Source organism: Coptis chinensis, chromosome 6 (genome assembly GCF_015680905.1).
Source record: "Coptis chinensis isolate HL-2020 chromosome 6, ASM1568090v1, whole genome shotgun sequence".
Lineage (NCBI taxonomy): Eukaryota > Viridiplantae > Streptophyta > Magnoliopsida > Ranunculales > Ranunculaceae > Coptis > Coptis chinensis.
Window position 1 is genome coordinate 72,762,404 of NC_141461.1, and position 24,109 is coordinate 72,786,512.

The 24,109-nt window shown below is 34.0% G+C and overlaps 2 protein-coding genes and 3 long non-coding RNA genes across 15 annotated transcripts; all 5 read left to right on the top strand.

The window, feature by feature from the left end:
- Positions 1 to 1,416: 1,416 nt before the first annotated feature.
- Positions 1,417 to 2,702, top strand: LOC147494353 (uncharacterized). Its single transcript, XR_015197374.1, has 2 exons — positions 1,417 to 1,714; positions 2,507 to 2,702. It is a non-coding gene; the product is annotated as an uncharacterized LOC147494353 (long non-coding RNA).
- A 3,937-nt stretch (positions 2,703 to 6,639) lies between these two features.
- LOC147494354 (BAG family molecular chaperone regulator 3-like) lies at positions 6,640 to 13,069 on the top strand. Of its 9 annotated transcripts, XM_086568618.1 has the most exons (9): positions 6,655 to 6,796; positions 7,129 to 7,182; positions 7,598 to 7,646; positions 9,152 to 9,216; positions 9,761 to 10,260; positions 10,336 to 10,482; positions 10,594 to 10,900; positions 11,553 to 11,678; positions 12,676 to 13,069. In XM_086568618.1, the coding sequence occupies exons 5-7, from the start codon at positions 10,180 to 10,182 to the stop codon at positions 10,786 to 10,788; spliced, it is 423 nt and encodes a 140-aa protein (XP_086424744.1). In that variant the 5' UTR covers positions 6,655 to 6,796; positions 7,129 to 7,182; positions 7,598 to 7,646; positions 9,152 to 9,216; positions 9,761 to 10,179; the 3' UTR covers positions 10,789 to 10,900; positions 11,553 to 11,678; positions 12,676 to 13,069. The 9 variants fall into 9 exon arrangements, with proteins under 9 accessions (XP_086424740.1, XP_086424741.1, XP_086424747.1 ...); XM_086568614.1 differs by having other exon boundaries at positions 6,640 to 7,182; positions 9,149 to 9,216; XM_086568615.1 differs by lacking the exon at positions 12,676 to 13,069 and having other exon boundaries at positions 6,642 to 6,796; positions 9,149 to 9,216; positions 11,553 to 11,856.
- Positions 13,070 to 14,645: 1,576 nt separating this feature from the next.
- LOC147494355 (uncharacterized) lies at positions 14,646 to 17,464 on the top strand. Its single transcript, XR_015200015.1, has 2 exons — positions 14,646 to 16,420; positions 16,614 to 17,464. It is a non-coding gene; the product is annotated as an uncharacterized LOC147494355 (long non-coding RNA).
- A 1,413-nt stretch (positions 17,465 to 18,877) lies between these two features.
- LOC147494356 (uncharacterized) lies at positions 18,878 to 20,415 on the top strand. Of its 3 annotated transcripts, XM_086569036.1 has the most exons (5): positions 18,878 to 19,321; positions 19,444 to 19,512; positions 19,623 to 19,710; positions 19,781 to 19,849; positions 20,331 to 20,405. In XM_086569036.1, exons 1-4 carry the CDS (start codon positions 19,175 to 19,177, stop codon positions 19,837 to 19,839), a joined length of 363 nt encoding a protein of 120 aa, XP_086425162.1. In that variant the 5' UTR covers positions 18,878 to 19,174; the 3' UTR covers positions 19,840 to 19,849; positions 20,331 to 20,405. The 3 variants fall into 3 exon arrangements, 1 of the variants encoding a protein (XP_086425162.1); XR_015200017.1 differs by lacking the exon at positions 19,623 to 19,710 and having other exon boundaries at positions 19,753 to 19,849; positions 20,331 to 20,415; XR_015200016.1 differs by lacking the exon at positions 19,623 to 19,710 and having other exon boundaries at positions 20,331 to 20,395.
- Positions 20,416 to 20,453: 38 nt separating this feature from the next.
- On the top strand, positions 20,454 to 21,861 carry LOC147494357 (uncharacterized). The gene is made up of 2 exons (XR_015199159.1): positions 20,454 to 21,451; positions 21,581 to 21,861. It is a non-coding gene; the product is annotated as an uncharacterized LOC147494357 (long non-coding RNA).
- Positions 21,862 to 24,109: the final 2,248 nt, after the last annotated feature.

The following is a 24,109-nucleotide window of genomic DNA, read 5'->3' on the forward strand; positions in this document are numbered from 1 at the left end:
CATCCAGTTTTCGGTTCCTGTTAATTGTTCTTTGACGTTAGTTTCATGTAGTGTTGCATATATTTTAAAATATTTGTCATTATTGGTTTGCCATTTTTATTATTTATTTTTTTTTTCATTTTCTATTATATATTTTGTGATGTTATTTTTTATATAATTTAATTTTGAACATGTAATTTGTTTTGGTGTGGTATATAATTTATTTAAGCCCAACATCCACTTTAACTGAATCTCGTTATGTGTGTGTGTGTGTGTGTGTGTGTGTGTGTGTGTGTGTGTGTATGTGTATTTTATAAAATTGGAAATTACATTATAGTGTTCAAAAATTATAAATTCATTAATTTAATTGGAATATGTCGTAATTATTGTAGCTGGAATTGTAATTTTTGGAATCCTTAAGTATGAATAAATGTTTAAATCCCACAGTGGATGACGCATTAAATCCAAAGGGTTTTATTATGAGAATCATTTTTGGTGGAAACTATTGTTTTTAGCAATTTAGTTTTTTATCTCATATTTTTTCGTAATTAGGCAATTAGCTATATTGTTTAGGAAAAGCTGGAGACTCTGTTAAATTCTAGATGAGATTGTTTTTTCGTAATTAGCTATAGTGTTTAGGAAAAGTTAGAGACTGTGAAACTCTAGATGGGATTGTTTTCTTATTTATATCATACTTTTTCGTAATTAGTAATAGAGTTTAGAAAAAACTGGAGTCTCTGCAATAGATTGGTGAGGGTATATCTATCTATTATAACAAAACAAAATAGATAGACAGAGGGTGGTGGAGATTTTGTGGGGATCTGTGTTTGATGTGCGTGGGGATTTGCATTGATCTCTTCTCAGCCTTTAATGCAAACTTAAATCAATAATCTATAATGCAAAAATTAATCAATAAAACGTTTTCATTTGGGTTATTTAATGCAAAATTGTATTATCAACTTAACAAAACAGCTCGTTTTTCTGACTCGCGGCTGGGATTTGATTTCAGCAAGTATAAATCGAGGGTTTCCATTCTACCACGTGGATTAGGAATAATTAAAAGTATTAATTGTTAAAACCCTTCGGAATGCAAAACCCTTGGTTTTCACTTTCGGGCAAAGAGAAACCGAACAAAGAGAAAGCTCTTCATCTCCTGAGATGATCTAAACTCAACCCTCTCTAAACCCATTATGTTCCCACCGCTCTCATCTCTCATGCTCTCTAAACTCTCTGACGCAGCTCTCAAACTTCTCATGTTTGGTCTAATTTCACAGGTATTAACGCTTTTTAAGTTTCTTCTTCTTCTTCTTCAAATTGTCTTTTATCATATTTAAACTAGGGATTTCTCAATTTTTCTAATCTTTTCACAATTCAAGTGGTGAAAAACAGATAATATGTATTCTTTCAAATTACCAATCAACAAAAGCGAAGGTATGATTCTCCAGTATTCGATAAGAACTTCTTTGCTTCTGTGTCCATTGCATTCATTGATTTAGTTCAACTATTTGGTGTTTGGCACAATGTTAATAAGGTTAGCAGAAGAAAAAATAAATAAAGTACTTTGAAAACGAATTGGCTAGATTTTCTGATTTTTATTCGACTACTTGATTATATTACTTGAGATTGTGCGACCACTAATTAGTTTGTTTTTATAGCTCAACTTGCGGTTGCACTGTTTTTGTTGGATGGGCTATTGCTTCATAGTTTTCAACTCTTCTAATGGAGTGCTTTTGAAGTTAGTATTTCTCTTTAAACTTCTCATTCTTTGACAGTAGAATGTTGGATTGGTGTTTCTCTGTATTCTGTATGTATAACTTAGTTGGTCAAGAACTAATTAGACACTCAGCCCTATTGAATTGTCTTAGAAGCTGAAATTGGATGGATATATGGAATCAAAGTGTAGTATTATATGTATATTATTTTCTTTTTGGTCATTTTTCAGATTTTTTTTCCTGCTTGACTGCTTTATTTTGTGCAAAAAATAGCTTTATGGTTATTTGTGGGATTATAAAGCTTTGCATACGTACACATACTGAAACATTTAAACTTTTGCTAGCGTAATGCTTGGTGCAATGATGCTGTGTGTAGAAAATGCTCTATATGACTTCTTGATTGAGTATATTTCTTACTGTTTAGTGGATATAATGCCCTTATTTGATTCTTGAAGTTTAATTCCAGCGCCCCTTTCGCTCATGAAATAATTTACATTGCTTGGTGAATCATTTCTATTATAGCGAATTACCAAACGCCTATAGCTCAATCAAATATCAGACACCCACTTCGCCCTTTCTTCTTTTCCATATATTGTTTCTAATAGTTCAATTAAACAAAAAAAGCCTTTTCGTTTCTAATTGCCGTCTCACGATTAGAAAAATAACTCTTTGCTTCTCCGCCTTCTCCAAACTGCTTCTTCCACTGTATATTCTTTCTCATGCCTCAAAGATTCAAGTTGTTGTCTTATTCACTTAAGCCTGCGCCACGATAGTTCTTCACTTTCTGATCTTATATTTGTTTTTTCCTATCTCAGATCGGTTAGATTACCCTACTCCAACTGAGAAGCTTTCGCGAAATCAAAGGTTTGTACACTCTTTTTTTAGTCTGTAGGAAATTGATTAACCACCTTATTAACTATGAACTATGGTAAACTCATTGATTTATTCTATTTGTAGCTATTGTTTCTCCCTATAGATTTTATGAGGATTCATTTATACCAATACCATCAATTACTATTTTAGGGGAAAAAAAAAAAAAAAAAAAAATGGAAGCAATTCGTGTCACAGCACACATACGTAATTACGTAGTGATTCATTTTTTTTTTTTCATTCTTTCAGTTTGTTGATCATGTCGCTTCCTTCAACGTGCTTCTCTATTTCAAATTTGGGTTAACCTCAAGTACTTTTAATTAAACAAAAAAAAAAACCTTTTTGTTTCTAATTGCCGTCTCACAATTAGAAAAATAACTCTTCGCTTCTTCGCTTTCTCCAAACTGCTTCTTCCACTGTATATTCTTTCTCATGCCTCAAAGATTCAAGTTGTTGTCTTCTTCACTTAAGCCTACGCCACGATAGTTCTTCATAAATAGTGTCGCCTGGTAAGCAATCTCCACTTTTTGATCTTATATTTGTTTTTTCCTATCTCAGACCGGTTAGACTACCCTACTCCAACTAAGAAGCTTTCGCGAAATCAAAGGTTTGTACACTCTTTCTTTAGTCTGTAGGAAATCGATTAACCACCTTCTTAACTATGAACTATGGTAAACTCATTGATTTATTCTATTTGTAGCTATTGTTCTCCCTACAGATTTTATGAGGATTCATTTATACCAATACCATCAATTACTATTTCAAAAACAAAAAAAAAAAAATTGGAAGCAATTCGTGTCACAGCACACATACGTAGTGATAATATGCCTACAATTGATTCTTTCAGTTTGTTGATCATGTTGCTTCTTTCAGCGTGCTTCTTCATTTATAGTCATTCTACAACATTTGATAAGAGATGTAAAAGCTTTGTGGTTGGACGTCTTATCTTTCTTTCTTTCTTTTATTATTATTATTTTTATTTTTATAATTAAATTTTATTTGACAATGAACACAACTCCTGACTTTGTACATTACACACTATCGAACATACACATCTACTCAATATTAACATTAGGAGATGTGTGCTAGAATATAACGACAAAAGTGTTTACTAAAATATAATCCTATTCTTATTGTGTCCAATATCAAGTCATTAAGCTATTGCATGGGTACAGGTACGAGTGTCCAATTTGGACGCTGGTACGGAGATTTGAACACAGTATGGTCTAAAAAGTAGATACATGGACACAGCTAATATTTATTTTTATTTTTATTTTTTTTATTAGAAAAACTATTTGGCAATAAAATCATTGAAAATATAAGTTAAATTCTACAGTTACACAATCTCAATTATAATATTTTATATTGTTGTGGGTCATATCTTATAAAAGATACATTATCCTACACCTCTTATTGTAAAATTGTAGGTGTCATATCTGGATCGTGTGTCCACGTCGGACACGCTGACATGGTGTCAAACACGGCAACACGAGACATGGCAGAAAATATGAACTACCCATGCAATATAGCTTATTACTATATGTATGCTAATTTTACTAAAAATGTATATTTACAAGTATATATAGCAACAAAAAAAACTACAACAATTATTTCACATATGTTCATGCAAATTATAATAAAATGTCATTATAATTTTATAAAATCCGAGTGCTATTATTCTTGAGTTTTTACAGCTGGTGGTTATCCATGGTAAGCTTATATATCGATCACTTTTCCAGTATAGTAGAGTAGATATATATGTTGTATATAATATAATTTACCACTTCTTTTTAAAAAAAATTCTTGATCATTGCGTGTTTTTGGATAGGCGGGTGCTGGTTTATCCAAGTGGATCATTTTTTGTCAGTGTTCCTAGATGTTGCAAATTCATATGGTCAGCCTAATGGTTGGAGTAGATATGCTGGGTTTAGTTTCTCAGTTGTTCATCAAATGAATGATCGGTTAAGCGTGAGAAGAGCTTTGAATATTACTCTATGTGTGCTTTTTGTATAACTTATTTCAGTTTAGGATAATATATAGCATGTCTATGTTTTATAAATTGAATCTTACTCTTCATGCAGAGACACAACACCAATTTAGTGCAAAACATCCTGATTGGGGATTTTGGAATTTTATTCCTCTCAGTGAGCTAAGGGACCTTGACAGAAGGTTTCTTCTTGATGATACTTTAATTGAGGAGGTCTTAAGTCTCCATTAGAGCACCCTATGAAGTAGCATTGGTAAGTAATACGTGGGAATTTTTTTCATTTGTATGCACCGTTTTAAGTTTCTTACTTTTTCCTTTCTGATTGGAGGATCTGTGATAAGATGTTTTCCCTTTTCGACCACTTAACGGTTTGGTTGTTACCTTGAGCATTGATTTTTGATAAACATGTGATTCAACTCCCACCCCCACCCCCACCATAAAAAAAGGGATATACCCGTGAACATATGTTCATGAATTATGCACTTGACTCCAATCACTCATCTCTGAAGTGAGTTATAGTAATTTAAAAGCGGGATTGGCCTATTTGAAATGTGTTTCTCTACAAAATAGTATGATAATTTGTTTCAGATTTTCCACTTGGTCAGATTTTTATTGGGAATAGGTTTACTCTTATGTCATAATGTTGTTAAGTTTGATTCTTTTGAAAGCTCATCCTATTTTATGACCTTGATATCCATTGACCTTGCCTAAATTTTTTTTGACTGAAGTTACATTTAAGAATTAAATTGCGGTGGATATGGTGGATATGCATGGTCGATTGTTCTTTGATCATCATGTTCATTTGTTCCGAGCTGTTATAATTTGGTAAAAATTGGAGTAATATTTTATTTTTTACGTACCGGTATACACAGTCTTACTTAATTATTAAAAATATATCATTTTACCCCTTTAAATAATGATATTGACCTCATAGGTAATGTCTTTGTTTTGAAATTTGAAACCTATATTGTATTGTTCTATGCTTGATAGCTATGTGCACACCCTCCTTTTGCAGCCATAAATGAAGCAATTTGGTTTAAGCTTTGTTTCATAGCATTGGAGGCCTATTGACTACTAAAGTTTTCTACGTTGTGTACACAAGCTTTGTATGTATAAGTGATTGTACTAATCCAATTGTTTACTTATGCCAAGAGTAGATTTCTTTACTAACTCAATTTATTTTATGTAATCAATCTTTATCAGGTAGAAACCTTTTCATTCTTAGTCAAGGCATAGCTTCTGCACTGTTCGTTGCAAACAAAAATGGTGGTTTCTTGAAGTCAGCCCTGTACGTTCTTTCTTGGTTATAAAACCTTTAGCTTACTGCTATGAGAACCATGATATTCACGTAGACATTAATACTGTGTTGATGGTGTTAGAAGAATTTCCAATGTAGTTTATTTTCAATATTCGAGTTTTTTCAATGCATATATTGTTTTAGCTTTTGTGCAAGTATTGAGATACTCTGTATCTTCCGTTTATTTGTTGTTGATATTATATTACTATTAATGTTTCTGTGTATCAGCCATTCATGAAGTTTAAAGAGAGGGAAGGACATGAAGTAAATGTACGTGGCAGTCAAGCTATAACAAGCTAAGCTTACGCTTAGAATTCGGAAGTTCTTTTGTAAACACCAAATCTTCGTCATTTCCTTTTTGCCACTCAAGAAGATTCAAGTTCATTTCTTCTTCCTGGGTATGCTCACTTCGTTGTTCTCTGTTTCTATTCTCTTAGTCTTTGGACGTGCAGGAATGTTATACACATGGTTTTCTTAACCATACCCCACCATGTGTGTAACATTCCTGCACGTCCTTGCTACCCACCGTCTTAAAAGGACACTTATCACCCATATATCAACTTAACAAAACAAGGTTGTTTCCTGACTCGCCGCTAGGATTTGTTTTCAGGGGTATAAATCGGGGTATAAATTGAGGACCAGCTTTCTGCCATGTGGATTAGGAATTAATGAAATGTCTTAATTGTGAAACCCCTTCATAGTGAAAACCCCTTGGTTCTCCCTTCGCTATTAATGACGATAACTAAGGGCAATTAATTTGGTTCCAATAACCTTTCTCTTTTCCAATAAACCCTTTGGATAAATCAAGGGTCTGCCCAATCCCTCGCCACTGAGAGAAAGTGAGAATTATGAAAGAAACGCCTTCGCTCCCTATCCCCTTTCACACACCTCAAGAGTTTCCTATCCCATAAAATTTTCTCTTCTCACGCTCTCTATTCCCGACTATATTGGGTTTGGCTCTCTATTCTATACGTGTCAAAATTGAATTAGTGAACTATATACTTTTTGATTTCATCACTTTTGCAAAGCGCTTAATCTATATCTGTATCTGCTAAGTATGTCCGATTTTCTTTTATTCTGTAATACGTGATGATTGTAACAATTGACATTTGGGTTTCTGTGCTCAAATGCAAATATGAAATGAAGGGAGTGCTGTTGCAGGACTGTTATAAACAGTATAATTTATTAGTCATATTTTTGGCTTTGGCCAAACCTGAAGTATTATGCTGTATTTTTTTGCCCTGATGCGCTGTTATTTTCATTTTTTTGGTTATTTGTCTTAGCGAAAAGCAATGGATGACAAAATTAGCCTAAAGGAGGAGCAAGAGGAATTTAAGGTTATATTTTCTTCATGCATGCTCTCTTTGTTCTTCTTTATATGCTGAAGAATTGCCATTCACTTGCTCTTTTTACTTTCACTTGGAAGTTGTCTTTCCTTTACAGAGGTTTCCTATTTTTGTTCTTTTCTTTTTTCAATATTTCATGAGTTATGTTTTCCACCATAGTACATACTTGAAAGCAGTTCGTGGGCTTATAAAATGTATATAATCTCAAATGAGAAATCTTTAGATGGTCTGTGAGGGAAGTGGTGTTACTTATATTAAATATTCTTTAAAAATTAAAACTAAAGCGATGGAAGTAGGGCCTATAGCACCTTATCATCAAATGCAAGATCCCTTTAAAGTATATATTGTTATGTTCTTCCGTTCTTTAGTTTAATTATTTTGTTTGACAATTTATTGGATGCTCTAGGCTGAGCTAAAAGTGATGCGTGACGCCGCACAGTGGAGAAGGCTGCAAGGTTAGCTGTTTTCTGCTGGTTTTATTGGTTTCATTAGATCTTTTTCTTTGTAACTTTTACTATATAGCACGCTTCTCCTCCATATTTTTGTATTCTAATTACAATATGAGACACCAGGAGAAAGGGTGTATTGTGTTTGTTATATACATAGGTCATGTGACCAAAAGAAACAAACTAAAATTCCTTATAGTACAAGTGGTTTCAAAAGGTTTGAGCAGCACGTAAAGTATGTCATAATTTTACCAAAACGTAGTTTTGTTCATTTATTAACCTTACGAATGTTAGAACAAGAACTAGGAGTTATGAGGATTCCCATCAGTAAGACGCTCTTTGGTCTTAATTGGTGTGGCTTCGCTAGGAAATCAGAAGCTTTGTGTGTACCTGAGAGGATTGGGGTAAAATTTGGCATGCTTTTGTATAGTGGTTGTGGGACTTCTGGATTTGGGTCTAGAACTTGGTTGAGATAAAGGGGGAAAGGAAGGAACAATATCAGGAGTAGTTTAGTGGATGTGGGGAGGCATGTCCATAACCAACTAGGGGTCTTCCTTGAAAAAAGATATGGGAAGTTGAAACACCTTTTTGACATTCTTTTCAATAGGGTGGGAAAAACTGAAGTGTTTATTTGTATTGTACAAGATAGTGAATAAGGATGGCTTTCTTTCAGAATTTTACAAATGGAATAGATATAAACACTATTATGGATGATGAGGAAGGAGAGGATTTTGGTGTTCGTAATGTATTAGGGAATGAATATGTGAATGGGAGTTTGAGTGAGAAGGATGTTCAACAGGATTGATGATCTTTGAGGAAAGTAGAGGTGACATTCTGTGGTTCGAGTTAGAACAAATATGGTTGGGAGGTGGGGTTCTTTATTTTGGAAAGATTGTCAACCTATGTACAACCCACGGGAAGCAAATGACCGATCAGTCGGGAATCGAAGAATTTGGATTCTCGATTATAAGTGATGAAGGGTCCAAGATAATAACTCTTTGGATGATATGAACAGTAGGTTAGAATTGGGGGATTGTGAGAAAGATGGTGATGATGTACAAAGGAGTCCGGCTGATGTGCCTGCTGAGGAGATGTTGTCTGATGATTATTATGAGCAAGATGGTGATGACCAGAGTGATTCTTTTCATCATAGAGAAGTTAATCGGTCCACCACTTCCAATTTGAAGACGCTATTGAGGCCAGTCTCATTTAAAAAGAATGTTCCAAAGAAATCAAAGAGTGGAAATGCTGATGGTGATTATTATGAAGACGAAGATGACGACGATGAAGAAGATAATACATTTTTTTGGAAGTTATCTTCCTTTTTAATAGGTTTACAGATTTCACACATGTTAGAATAGGAAGAGCTGAATGTGGTTCACGCCATTTATGCTGGCACCATTTATTTTTACTGAGTTACAATCATCACCATTCATTATATTATATAGAATACATTTGTTTCGTTGGTGTAACTATTTCAGTTATCTTTTCTTCTTTCCTTTGTTTTCCAGAAGACTACCCCGATGATGCAGATTTTGAGCCCGATGATGGAGGTGTTGACAGCGGTACCACAAACAAGGTTATATTTCTTTTGAATTGGCTATTTGATTTAAAAAAAAAACGTTGGAAATGGGATTTGCTTTCTGTTTCTTACAATATATTCACCGACTAACATAACGCTGATGATTTATTACTACAATTGAATTTATCATTGGTACACCCCTTGAACCGGGCATAATTACCTCCGGCATAAATTTTTAGGTTTTATAAGCTAATTTATTTTTATTATTAAGTGACATCCCCTATTGGGCTCCACTCCTTTATTTAGTAGCATTTATTACATATGGTTTTCATATTATCTTGATCACCATCTCAGTGAGATGTTTCAGAAGTGTCACCATAAGATTAGATATTTGTGTACAAAATCGGTAGAGATTGAGGGATCTTACATTGGCATGACACCCCTTTCCTCGGTGATATTTGACCTTTTAAAGAAACCTTTGAATGTTCTTTTTCCCCGGGGGGGGGGGGGGGGGGGATACAATGCATCGTGGTTCATTATTTATTGGTCATGCCATATAGAAGTATTTCTAACTCACCGTGGTATCAACTTAACAAAACAGGGCTGTTTTCTGACTCGCGGCTGGGATTCGATTTCAGGGGGTATAAATCAAGGGTCAAGACTCAAGACACGTGGAAAAGGTCTTAATGCTGCCATGTTGGATTAGGAATTAATTAATTAATTAAAGGTCTTAATTGTGAAAACCCTTCGTGTGCTAACCCTTGGTGAAAATTCAATTAAATGGGATATTAATTGGCGGAAACCTTGGAAAAAACCTTTCGTTCTCTCTCCCCCAACATGATAGTATGTTCTTGAATTGAGAAAGAAAAACAAAGGTCAGTGTTCACTCTTCATTCTCACTGAGGACAAGAAGAGGGTCATCCGCTGTTCTCAACAAACTTCATAGCTTAAACTCTCTTGCGTTCTCTCTCAATTCGACTATCAAGATTGGACGATTGTTATATATACGGTATCTTGAAAATGTGCAAGACGGCGAAGATGGAAAAGGCAGCTAAGTTTGTTTCAGAAATCAGTTTGAAAGTTGATAAGCTTGCTGGCCAGGTATATTTATATTACTATTTTTTTTACAACTATTAAGTGTGTATTGTCTGTAATTTTTTGAATACGATTGGGTAGGTTTCTGCTTTGGAATCTGTGATCACCAAAGGGGGTAAAGTCAAAGAGACTGATGTTTTGAATCTGATTGAATTGTTGATGAACCAATTGGTTAAATTGGATGCAATAATGGTCGATGGAGATGTGAAATTGCAGAGGAGAATGCAGGTATTTTCAATGCCTATAAACCGATGGAATCAAACTTTGGTTTGTTCTTATATTATATTATATATTTTTGTTACCACCTAAATGATAATTGTACTATTGTGGATATTGAAGGTTAAGAGAGTGCAGAAGTATGTAGAAACACTTGACTTGCTCAAGATTCGGAATTCCATGCCAAGTAGCAATGGAGGTCCTCAAACCCCGAAGCTAACTGATGAGAGGAATTCAGCTGGTAGAAATCAAGTGCAGTCAACACCAACAAAAAGCAATGCCCGTTGTCCACGAAATCAATCTACGGTGGGGGAGTAGTGGTGACTACAAAGTGGGAAACATTTGATCCTGCTCCACCATTGATACCATACCTATCAACCTCTGCTACCATGACGACCCCTGCTAATAAGCTCACTTGGGAATTTTTTGAGTAAGTCATTCAACAACCTGTACATTGCATTCAAACACACATGATATATTACGCTTTGCGGCAGTTGGTTTGAGTTCTCTATCTATGTGTTTGTATTTGTGTTTGCCTTCAATTGGATTGGGCATATTTCGTTGATTCTTTTCTATATTTAGATAAAGCATCGCCTTAGCTCCCCCTTTCATTTAGTCTAGCAGAAATAAGTTGGGTTGTGAAGATAGTGTTATCCGATTATTGTTCGTTTTTTTTAGTTCATTCACCATTTGTATGTGTCAAGAGTTTTTCAAATGAGATAGAATCATACGATATTTGTATATGTAAATTTGTCAATTACATTGTTGATTTAGATTTGCTCTAGATCATAGAGAGGTGTAGTTGGGAAATGTGGGGGGTGTAAACCCCATTAAAGAACATGTTGATTGTTGAGAACTTGAGATAGAATCTGCTGGTGTTTAAGTGTTAAGAAACTTCTTCGTTTCATTTCTTTCTTTTATTGTTATTATATTAGGTTAATCAATCAATGCCACTTTTTCAACCTCAATTCTTTAATTTTAAATTTCCAAGGTATTCTCATTGTTTCGGTATTTGGGTTAATTGGTTTAGCAGTATCTACTATACCTATCATTTAGTCACTCTCTTTTCTTGCTTCTTTCAGGCCAAGGTCATTGTAAATCTGTGAAAGGTGGCTCTCTTGGTGTGGCGAAGTCCAACACATCACTTTGCAAAAAGTTTTTGAAGTGTTGCAAATCTTTACCAAATAGATCTCCATGCTCCAGTTATGGTACTACACTACTACTCCACTGCTATCATTGACGTCGTAAATTTCATGTTGTAATGATTTATATGGATTGCTTAAGATCAATATGGAATGATTATTCCATGGTCATTCTATTTTTTCTCCCAGATTAATATCTAGAAAGAGAATTATTAAAGTAGCCACCTGTTTTTTCTGGCTAAAATTCAATTTTCTGGTTTGTAGTATAGTGCATTTTCTCTTATATTGTTAGATTTGGTTGGCTTGGTGTAATCACTGTGGATATAGGAGTTCTGCAATGCTAGAACTTTAAGCTCCATGTCTTAGCACCACACATGCTAGAAAATAATTGCTTAGCAGCTGTCTTAACTCCACACATCTTTAATCTATAGTTTACTTCTTCTATAATGCGGTACTCTAAGGGGTTCATTAATTACGCCGGGTATGGACTGGCCAAGGGTTTTGAAGGTGGCGACAATGATGTATCTATTTGTCTCTAGAGAATTACTACTTGAAAAATTCCCAATTTCAGTTGCATTCAAACTCAAATGGTCAAGTTGAGAAAAAAGTAATTGTAATCAACTCTTTTTGTTGTTGGGTCCGTTTTTTAGCTTTTGCAGACCGTGAGTTTTTTTGAACAATTTTATTCATTTGTTCCAGATTTACATTGATTACATTTCATGTTACATTGATAGCACCGAAGAATCTTTTTCTTTTTGGTTATTGAAACTCAATTTCTTCTACCCTTCTTTGTTGATGCTTGGTCCTTCGTCTGATGATGAAACCCCATTTTTAACTTTGTGGAAAATCCCTTTTCATTGAATTTCAGTTCTATTAAAGACTTTAGGGCAAATTTAGTTCGTCTCTTTCTTCTTTCCTTTTTATTTAAGTTTTTCGCTTTTTGGTTGGTTGAAGTTAATTCTTATTTTGTGATTCCTCCGAAAAGTATGTTGTACCAAGTTGAAGTGCACAAGGTGATTGAAGTAGAGGTATACCTTATTCATTAATTCTTATTTTGTGACAGGGTTGCTTTATTACAAATGGCTGGGAATCAATCTAATTGGGTATAAATCGAGGGTCACCCTGCCGCTCATGTTAGCAGTTAATTAGAGGTCTTAATTGTTAAAATAAAGGGTAAACCCTTCATTCTCATTCTCAGTTGGACAAAGAGAAAATTATGTGCCGAAAAAATAAACGATTTGGAAACATCCCTTCGTTCTCCAAAGTTCTTCACCCTCAAGTTCTCCAATGCGAAAAAAAAGAAAAGCTTATTTCTCCCCCATTAAAATATTGCATGATATAATGGTTTTTGTAGTTAATTGTTCATGGTTTAATGTTCTTTTTCTAAATGGTGCTATGTGTGTATATTTTGGAATTTTTACATGCACTTGAATGAATTATTATCTACGTACCAATAAGTGTAGGTTGTATTATGCTATTGTTTTGCCCTTTACTTCAACAATCTTTTCAACCTTAAATCGGAAGTGTGTGTTTACATGTGTTATTAACTAAGCGGATATTAGGCTTTCATTATATTTGTGAAAGCAAAGGCTTCGCCGATGATTGCATCTTAATTTAACTTAGTTTTTGTTCATATATTTGCTAGCCCCGAGATTCTCGGGGAATGTTTAGTCTAATATTTCTCTTATAAGATTATTCTTAGTGAGGACTGGGGAAATTAGTAAACCATATAGAATTTTCTACATGAAGTTTAAGGCTTTAATCCGACACTAGAATTATGGTCAAGTGTCATTGCTCTCCTCATCCACAGAAAAAAAAATGAAGGAAACTTTGTGTTTATGTGGGTTTATGACATGTTGTGTTTATGTGATATTGATTTTGATGCCTGCTATATGAACTAACAAAACAAAGATCCTTGATGTGGATAATTCTATTAAAGGAGCTTTTATCTGTCTCTATCATAGTGAATGTTATGTGGTCAATTAGTTGGGGGTGACGTCTAATTCATGTTTACTTCACAATTGGTGGATCTTAATTAAGATGTGGGGGGTATACTTGACAGTTATTGTGTGCGTAGACATTTTGTTTTAATGTCTCACTGCCTATATGCATATTTCTGATTTGCACATAACATTTTTATACATTTTAAGTACTATTTATTTTTGGTAATAACATGTAATCAAGTTAGCAGCAAAAGTGTAGTAGTTTGTCCAACATCTTGCTGAAGATTGCCTGGAAAACACAATGTGATACCCTAAACCACGTCATCATAAGGAGTATTATGTTGTCTCATTCTTCATTTGTAAATTACTCTTCATCACTAAATAAGTTGTTAATTTTTTAGCACCAGTTACACTTTTCAAGTTGTCTCCTTCTCAAATTTCCTTTTCCATTACTATAAATGCATGTGTTATTTAAAATTATGTCATCGAGGATGTCTCTTTATGAAATCCGTGCCTTCAGGCACGGGCATTAACTAGTCAACTTAACAAAACAAAGCTGCTTTCTGACTCGCGGCTGGGATGCGTTTTCAAAGGGTATAAATCCAGGGCCACCATTCTGCCACGTGGATTAGGAATAAATGAAAAGTATTAATTGTGAAAACCCTTCGTGTTTCGTGTGCAAACATGAGTTATCACTTTCGCTATAATTAAATGCAACATTCACAACCTCTTCGATATCGTAACTCCCCTCATCATTCATTTGGCCGATAATTTCCAAAAATACCGTAGCTCCCATTAGAGCAGCCATTAAAGTAGTAATGGGTTCTTTGTTCCTATATAAAAGAAAAAAATGATGGTATGATGTTGTTACCATTCTCTCTCCTAAGCTTTAATTCTTGCTGTAACCATCCGCCAGAAGAATTTCATAACACAAGTGGAATTTACAGGTACTTAGTATTTGCCTCTGTTCAAACTTTGAGTGACGCATAACTCATTTGGTCCATAAATCCCGGCCTATCATCCCTTATTATTTACCCTGTTTATTGTTTTAACTCTCATCACGTTTCTTTGTTTTACTTTCAGAAAAATTTCTTTGCTGATTAAAGTCATTGACTCATTCTTGAGAAACACACAATCAAGGGACAATGGTTCCTTTTTTCGTTTGTTGATTTAATAATTAAGGCAACACTTATGCCCAGTATGTAGTTCCTTAAATAATGACTTTGTTTTGTGTGTCACATACATTGTTTTTGATGAATTTGTATGGGCTTCATTTGTACTGTGAATTTGTGTTGCTTAGTGCATGCATAGTGTTTGACAAATTGCTTACTACCATCCTCCACAAAACCAACGTACATTAAACAAAGGTACGCAATGTAAGTACTTATAATAGTTTTTTTTTTTCTTTAAAGATTTTGTATAATAAGTAATAGTGATTTCTAAAAATTACTTTTGTTTGTTTTTTTTTCAGTGGTTTATCTATTTAATTCTTAACTACCAAGAGATTGTTATCTTTTCAGTGATAGGAATATATGACACCGCCATTTAGAAACACCATCATGAAAGGACAATCTAAATAGTGTTCAAACGCAAATGTGGAATGCCTGAATGACGAACAACATCATGCCCACACCGAGATAACATATTCGATGCAAAATAATAGGGGAAATATTTTTTTCTTAAATGGAGCAGCCAGGAACAGAAAAAATATTTGTCTACAACACAATTGCTGCAACTTGCCATAGTCAGGGTTATATTGTCATCAGCAACACATCATCTTGAATTGCATCATCATTGTTTTGTCTGGTGGCAAGACAAAGACACTCGGCTTTTGCCTCTCGCTTGATATTATGGACAACACCTTCTACGGGTTTTAAAAACTCCATACATGATGATGTTTTTCAAAGGAAGTTAGTTTGATAATGTTCGAAACACCTTCGAGGTCCCGATGCAAAGACATGCATCGTGGTCGGCCGTTGAAAGAAACGAGATGTCCCTAAAAATTCAAATGGTAAACACTACATCTCTTTTAAGTTTCCTCTCAAGATTTTGTTTTCAATAGTTTGTGATATTTATTGTTTATATTAGATGCGAACAAAGAACTATGCAACCTATCATATAGATTCACTTTTAAAAGTTTAGCATTATCTACAATGCCAATTTAATTTAGGCTCTCGATGGGTATTGCAAATAGTATTGTTGCAGAAAAGTTATGCATCATTGATGTTTAGTTTCTTGGCTTATGTAGATGTTGATCGACAAAACTATATCATCTATATGAATGATATGTGTAGTTAATGGCAAAGTAGCATCAATAATATGTAGGGGGACGGTCAATGGCTTTATGTGTGTAGTTAAAATACGATAATTACTAAGTGGTATTGAATGGATTTATATTAGTTATTAACTCATCTCGATTGAGTATGCAATTTGTTTGTGCAGTTGAATCTCTTCCTCTCTTGAAATTTGTACAACAAATGCATGAAACCATATAGATTGTCATTTTTTCCTTTAATATATACTATTGATGATGACTGTGTTTTATTAAAAAATGTTCTTCTGTTCATTATATTAACGACAATGGCCATCTTGGTACTTATACTGTATCTATCTCTTCATACAAGTTAAATAACGAACAAAGGGAAAGAAAAAGGTGCAACATGAAAAGCATAGCCGTTTACCAAGGTATGACACAATTTATCAATTGTGTTCTCTTCTTAACAGTGACCAATTTCAGGGTTTCTCTGCAGGTATTATATTGCTCGATGAAATAAGCAAAGCAAAGTTAATTGCCATGACTACACTATTCAGGAGACGAGTTTTATGATATGTGACAATTTGTTTGGAGATTGACCAGCTATGACGGTAAGACGGCAAACCCAATCAAATCTTAGTGCGTTCAATTCCATTTTAGTCGTTAATTCAGTTCTAGCCACTTGGCATGTGCCACAGTGTTAATAAGAACTAAAAGACGTGTTTGATTCGAATATAAAGCGATATTCAATTCCAATAGGACTATTGGTGATTGAAGTAGAGATATGTTTTTGCTTATTTGCAGGGTCTTTGGCCAAGGTGTAGCTAGTTTAATGTGCTACTTATTGAAGATGCAAGGTAATTGATTCTAGGGTGGCTGAATAGATTGCGCTGAGGCGGTCATGCATATGGTTATAGTTATATTTAAAGAAGAATGTGTTAGTGTTAGATTTGACTATGCTATTAGTTTGGCTTTTAGGTTTTATTCTGAAAACTGCTGTAATATTCATGTTCAATTTTGCTTGGAGTAATAAATGTAATGTTTAAGGAAGCTTGCATAATGAGATCTAAAACGATGTGTCGTTGCAGTACATCCATCAGATTGTATTTTGTAGAACACTGCACACTGCTCTGTCATAAGGAGATGGTTTCTTTTGAAATAGATAATTAGTACAAAAAGCTTTTACAATCTACATTTGAAGAGGATTTTAAAGCTCTTAGAGTCAACATTCAGGTAGACTTTTTTCAGGGAGAGTCGGTAAATTATAGTCTCTAATTCTGTATGCAGGAAGAATGTGTCCCATTTTTTAGGTCACTTGATGACCCTTGCCTCCCAAGAATATGGTATGTATGTTGCGAACATTTTTTGTGTTGCTATGGGCCTTAGGCCCAACCTATTACAAAGCCTATAGTTTAATTTTTGAGAGAGAGAGAGAGAGTGAGAGTGAGAGAACTGAGATGTGCTGGTGGAGTCTCTGAGTGAAAACTAAATGAGTGAGAAGTATAAGAAAAGAACGTGTCATAGAGAGCTATTAGTTTGAGCACAAGGTGTTTGAAGAAAGGTCTCAATGACAAGTGAATAAAAAACTTGCTCTTGAGGCCCAAGTCTAAGTGTGGGTTGATCACAAGGTGTTTGAAGAAAGTTCACAATGACAAGTAAAAGGAAATGTAAAAAAGAATTGTTCTTCTACTAAACGACCCATAGATAGGCGCTAAGCTTAAGGGTATCCCACTTCTAAGGTAGCCAATAAGTAAACCAGTTGCTATGTGGCGTCGTATTTCACTGCAGCGAGTTTTGTTGGGGTGTCATCATTAGTAATGTCATTTCTAAATGCACTAAAGAACCTTAATCTGGCCGATTATCATTTTAAAATAGTTTTTGGAGTTCATGTGAAACACCTTTTATGTTTAGTCATGAATCCATAATAAAATATGTAGATTTTTCTTAGCTAAGTTTTAAATCACATAGCTAAGTTTTAAATCACATAACTGGTAGTAGATTTTGTGAGTGAAACAAATACGACAATGGTTAAGGGTTTCAAAGTGTACGTTGACGTCTTAAAAGTTGAAAGTGTGAGGTAGATGATTTGAATTGGTGTAATGATTTCACTTTGGGGCTGATTAAACTTTTAGTAGGGTTATTTCTTAGTATGCAGTTGGGAATTGGTTGTACCGAACACCAATAAGGCTTGGAAAGATTTCTATTAGAAGATGATGTCATGAGATGTGGAAATAGCTTGATTTGGGACTCCTCCTGAATTATAGGTTATTATGTGCACTATAGGTTTTAGACATTGTCTGCACACTCAAATGAGAAATATTTTAAGGTGGAATGTTACATGCAAAGTAGCATCACATAATATGTAGGACGTGTCAATGGCTTTATGTGTGTAGTTAAAATACGATAATTACTAAGTGGTATTGAATGGATTTATATTAGTTATTAACTCATCTCGATTGAGTATGCAATTTGTTTGTGCAGTTGAATCTCTTCCTTTCTTGAAATTTGTACAACAAATGCATGAAACCGTATGGATTGTTGTTTTTTCCTTTAATATATATTATTGATCATGACTGTGTTTTATTAAAAAATGTTTTTTTGTGCATTGTATTAACGACAATGGTCATCTTGGTACTTATACTGTATCTATCCCTTCATACAAGTTAAATAACAAACAAAGGGAAAGAAAAAGGTGTAACATGAAAAGCATAGCCGTTTACCAAGGTATGACACAATTTATCGGTTGTGTTCTCTTCTTAACAAAGTCCAATTTCAGGGTTTCTCTCTGCAGGTTTTCTATTGCTTTCGATGAAATAAGCAAAGAAAAATTAATTGTCATGAATACACTATTCAGGAGACGAGTTTTATGATACGTGGCAATTTGTTTGGAGATTGACCAGCTATGACAGTAAGATGGCAAACCCAATCAAATCTTAGTGCGTTCAATGTATACTTGGCATGACTATTTATAAGCATTTCATTGCTCTTTTAGTGAAGAAGTTTAGAGTTAATCACTCTCTTTCACCGCGTCATTGTTTGCAAATTAAAATCAATTCCCAATTGGTGGACTTCACATTCTCAAATTATTAACTCTTACATCTTCTTCTTCCTCAGATTGTGTTTTTCATCTTATGGGTGAATCATATTTTAAAAAAACCTTGGTTATCGGAATCGTATATCACTCTTTAAAACTTTGGTTTTGAACTGCATACCAAATTCGCCTTGCTTCATTGTTGTTGTGTCATCATCCCTAATCATTTATTTATACCCTGTAACAGTGCTTGGTAGTTCGTTTGACCAAACTGCATTTTCAGATTTCTAACATTGTTTAATTATAAATTTTACATTTGTTTCGGAGTTTTGTAATGGAAAAGCATGAAGTTCTTCTTACAGAATTAATTTATTTCTTCCTTCGTTCTTATTGTTTAAGCACAACACTTTTTGGTCGTTTTAAGTTTTTAACTTCAAGTATGCCGGAGCAAGTTGAAGCGCACAAGGTGATTGAAGTCATGGTATGCCTGAAATTGTTGATTGGTGTTACTGTGTGCACATTCTTTAAAATGTGTTGTATATTTGTACATATATATTTATCGCTTAATGTGTTTTAAGTTTGTCATTCCATTTTACTATGCAGAGAAATGTAGAAATGTATCAGGCAACAATTCGTGACAAAGTTCGAACTCAAATAATTAGAGAAGTCGAGGTATGTGTATTATTCTTATCACCATTATTGTTTAGGAGGCATCCGCCCCAGACTTGCAACTTCATCGATCAACAGTCACACTACCCACCTTTTTTTTTAATTACACAAAGTTTGAGGCCGAAGTTCATCGATCAAGGTTAAGGAAGCAACTTCAAACTAAAGTTGTGAAAGAAATGAGGGTACAAGTATATTTTTGGGGTATGCGTATAATTTTTTTTACTAGCAAATTTGTTTTTGCAGCATGTCTTAATTTATTTTCTGACCACAGTCAACTGTACAAGTTCAACAAGCAATGGTGAGGTAGAAACTTCGACCTCAAATTGTTAATGAAACCATGGTGCGTATATCTTCTTTCATGATTAAAAAAATAATAATTGTGGATTTTTTTTAATGATATATATATATATATATATATATATAGCAGCCCCTTTTGGAGCGCACTGAGGGTGTCCATGTCATAGGGGGATTATGAGAAATCAGAAGAAAAAAAAAACAAAATATATAGAGAATTCACGGCTAAAACCCACCGCACCTCGGCTCTTTCCAAAACCCAAGCAATATTTAATCTTCTTCTCCCCTTCAAATTCTATTTTTCAAGTTCTTACAACGCCAATTGTTTATAGCCTTATTTTGCAACTATTGCATAGGTTTGGTAGCATAACAGGTCATTAGTATTGTAGTATCCTTGAGTAAATTTTGTTGGCGCATCATCTTATAGTATAGGTTTGTTGCCGCAACATATTGGTCTTCAAGATTTTGTTCATGTATGCACTGTACTGTCCAAATTTCTGTTTCATTTAATTTGGTTGTTTTGGCAGATTGACGAGTAATGATAGCAGCGGATTTTCTTTAGATTTATGCACGGAGATTCCATAGTTGCAATTTCTTGCCTCGCTTTGTTCAAATTCGCATTAATATTTTTTTTTTTTCTTGGAAAATTATATTAAATCACGCGCAGTTGTACAATCTATTTCATTCACCTTTATCTTCATATATATATGATCAAAACTAGCCTTTCCACCATTCCATTCACAAAATATGTATAGTTTTGATTAGAAATAGCAAATGGTTGAAATATTAAATATCGTTATGAAGATATAGTGGAATTTTGAAAAAGTATGAAATGGAAAGTTTCAGTTGAATAGGATGTGAATAACTAAGCATTTTGACTGTACAAAAATACAATGAAATTGGACATGATGTTGTATCAGTTTACTACATAGATTTGTGTAAGATCATTTAAGGATAGTTTTGCCAAGAACAACTATAATCAATTATGCCACCCTTTAGTTACCTACCTTCCCAAACTCCTTGCTGTAAATGTTTTTTTTTCATGTGCTAGCTAACTCATTTTATACTATAAAAAATGGGTTGCTTTATTATTCCCTAGAAAGACCTTAATTTCTTGAACGCCATTGAGAACATTTAAATTTTTTTCACTATTTTCTTAGTTAAGTGCATTGTGTATTCTTGAGTGATCTCTACTTTCCTTATGCAAATTAATATGGGTTAAAATCAGTTGGTCATGAGTCCAATAATTGCAATAGAGCAAGCTCCACCATCCCTAAATGGTCTCCGCTCTGTGCTCTTTGCACCCTCTCAATAGGAATAGGAAATTGGTTAACACTTTCTCCAAGCTTCTTACAGGTTACGTTTTGGATTATTTTTCTTTATTTCTAATGTGGTGTTTTCATTTGATAAAATTTTGTCAAGTCTATTAATATGATTAGGTTTTGAGGGTTTCTCATGTCCTTGGGCTGATATTTGTTCCTAGCTAAAGCTTTAATTTCGATTAAGTTATAGGCTTATAGCTCTAGGTAGACACGTCCCAAAAATTTCGAGTGATTGCCTTGAGCACAAAGAATTGATCCTGTCTGGCTCAATGTGTCAGGATGGTGCCAAAAGAAGCAACGAATATTTCCTTGATAGAAAAAACAAAGTTGAGTTGCTTGGTAACTTATTGTTTATTCTTTGATGCAAATCTTTCTCTTTAATTTGAGTTATAAATTTAAATCTTATTATGTTAAACATCTCTCTTTCCCATCCCTCCCTCTATGTATTTTTGCAGCTATAGGGATGGTATTTGAACTCGATTGTGTTAATTGGTGGATTTATGGTGCTCTGCTATTTAGAGGGTATAAGGAATTTCAGCATGCACTACGTATGTCAACTTGATAAGGCTTTCAAGTTTCAATGATGTAGTTTAGTAAACCATGTAGAAGTGAAAGGTTGAGCTTTTCTCAAAATGGAGAGTTTCGCTCAAGGTTTTAAAAATTGAAGTCTAAAACCAAGAAGCTCCTACTTTGTAATGCTTATTATCCGGTATAAATAGCATCTGAACCTTGAAAACTATGTTGGCTTCTTTGAGCTTGATATGGAACTATTTCCTTAACTATTTTCCCTCAATCCTTATATTTTAGTTTCTATTTATCCTAAACTTTACAAACATTTATTTTAGGTTGTATACATAATAATTCAAAGACTACATGCTTTCAAAGCATTTACATATTACCAAATGAATAGATGGACTTGCATAATCTTGCTTTTTTTTTTGCGATAAAGAATCTTACATCATCTTGCTGAACAACTATATTTGATCAGTTGATTAAAAAAATGTCCAAATTAGTTCTCATTATCAAATTAGGCCTAAGTCGAGACTTAGCATAAATTTGCCGTGGATATATAATCTAAAATATTCCGTGCCATAGGCACGGGCATTAACTAGTCTATTATAACAAAACAAAATGGATAGACAAAATGTGGTGAGGATTTTGTGGGGATCTGTGTTTGATGTGCGTGGGGATTTGCGTTGATATTTTCTCAGCCTTTAATGCAAGCTTAAATCAATAATCTATAATGCAAAAATGAATCAATGAAACGTTTCCATTTGGGTTATTTAATGCAAAATTTAATCATCTTTAAACGTTTTCATTTGGGTTAGTGCAAAATTAAATCAATTATCTTTAATGCAAAAAATAATTAAGGCAAATTGGCATCAAAGGTTACTCCCTTTTATTAGTTGGGCTTCAAAAGTGGAGTTAAATAAATAAATGTCATTTAGTTCAATAGCGATTAAGCTAATAACAGTTGTTTTAATTTATAATAATTGGTATGTGTTAATGAGTTGGGCTTAAGACGTGGGTGTCCAATGGTAATGTCAATCGTTACACCCTCTTTCTATCGCATCCGAACGTTTTCTCGTCTAGCTTCTTCTCCAAAAATTAGTTGTAGTGCAAATTATCTATCTCCATCAATAAATTTCATAGTAACTCCTTGACTCAACTAACCTCATGGGATTCTTCTCACATTATTCCTCATATGGTGGCATTTATTCCCCATCAATTGGTGCATCCTTACGTTGCTCCCCTAACATTCAATGCAACATTCTCAACTCTCTGTATAAAGCCCGGGGAACTCTCTCTCTCAACTCCCAAAACTCTCCGTTTCTCACATTCATACATTCTAAAATGTCGCAAGATAGAGATTCATTGAAGTTTTCTTTTGCACAACTACTTTTTTATTATGTTAAAGGTTCGATTCAAGTGTAGTTTTGATATTTGGTTGGTAGTTGTATATATGTTTTACAAGTCTAGAGTTAAAATTGTCTAAAGTGAAGTTTGGGGGGTAAGTGGTAAAACACGACAAGTTCGAGGGTGAAAACTGACTTTTTGCCTTTTTTACAATTCCAGATTGTTTTCTTCCATAAATTGTTGCTTCTTATATAATGCGGGGATCACTTCCCTCATCACTTTTCGTGTTGTCGTTCCATTGCAGTGTGTTGTTAAGGTGCACAAAAGAACTAGGTTCTTGCACTTATTAGTAAGAGACCAGGCTAGGTTAGGTTGGGTTTTGACTGTTGAAAAAAATATTCATCATATTTTTGTAGTATTGAATGAATTGTATGTATATAGGAATGATTAGCTTAATTTTTGAAAGTCTTGGCTTATACGCTAACGGCTAACCAAGGCCATATACCAAAACAATTCATAAAAGAACATTCATAGATCTCCGCAGTGTGTATAGATGGGTTCCAAAACAACGGAGGTACCTTTCGACTCACTAGCTAGAGAAATTCAAGTTGTGAAGAAGGAAGATGTACTTTGGGTTTGCTATCATATATGTAACTAAACGGTATATAGAAGAATTAAGATCAAGCTATGATGGGACTCAATTAGGCATTGCAGGTTTACTAGCTTTTCAAAGGGTGCATCAAGGTGCAACTAACATTGTTGTACGTGTCTTTATAGAATACTAAACATAAATTAATAATATGTAATTCTCTTTTTATTGTAAAACTCTTTTTTGTAATAGTTGCACATATGTATGTAAGGTTTTGGATATAAACTTCACGATTAATGATTAATTAAAAAATGACTTATTAATTTTTAATATATTTGTTTTTAAATGTATTTATTTATTTATTTTTGTAACAGTTCCACGTATGTAATACTTTGGATACAAGCTTCATGGTTAATTGTCAGCCAATCCATGTCGAATCCAGCATCAGCTATTTGTGTTGCAGAGACACACGCGTTAGGCAATGATATAGAGTATGAAGAAGAAGTCTAGATGCAGTTGAAGAAGTCTAGATGCAGTT

What these genes read in the sequence shown, in the direction of transcription:
- LOC147494356 (XM_086569036.1), top strand. Translation starts at nt 19,175, where the DNA reads ATGGAAAAGCATGAAGTTCTTCTTACAGAATTAATTTATTTCTTCCTT. An exon ending in ACAAGGTGATTGAAGTCATG is followed by an intron (nt 19,322 to 19,443) that starts GTATGCCTGAAA and finishes TTTACTATGCAG; the next exon opens with AGAAATGTAGAAATGTATCA. An exon ending in AAATAATTAGAGAAGTCGAG is followed by an intron (nt 19,513 to 19,622) that starts GTATGTGTATTA and finishes AATTACACAAAG; the next exon opens with TTTGAGGCCGAAGTTCATCG.
- LOC147494354 (XM_086568614.1), top strand. Translation starts at nt 10,180, where the DNA reads ATGTGCAAGACGGCGAAGATGGAAAAGGCAGCTAAGTTTGTTTCAGAA. An exon ending in TTGATAAGCTTGCTGGCCAG is followed by an intron (nt 10,261 to 10,335) that starts GTATATTTATAT and finishes ACGATTGGGTAG; the next exon opens with GTTTCTGCTTTGGAATCTGT. An exon ending in AATTGCAGAGGAGAATGCAG is followed by an intron (nt 10,483 to 10,593) that starts GTATTTTCAATG and finishes TGGATATTGAAG; the next exon opens with GTTAAGAGAGTGCAGAAGTA.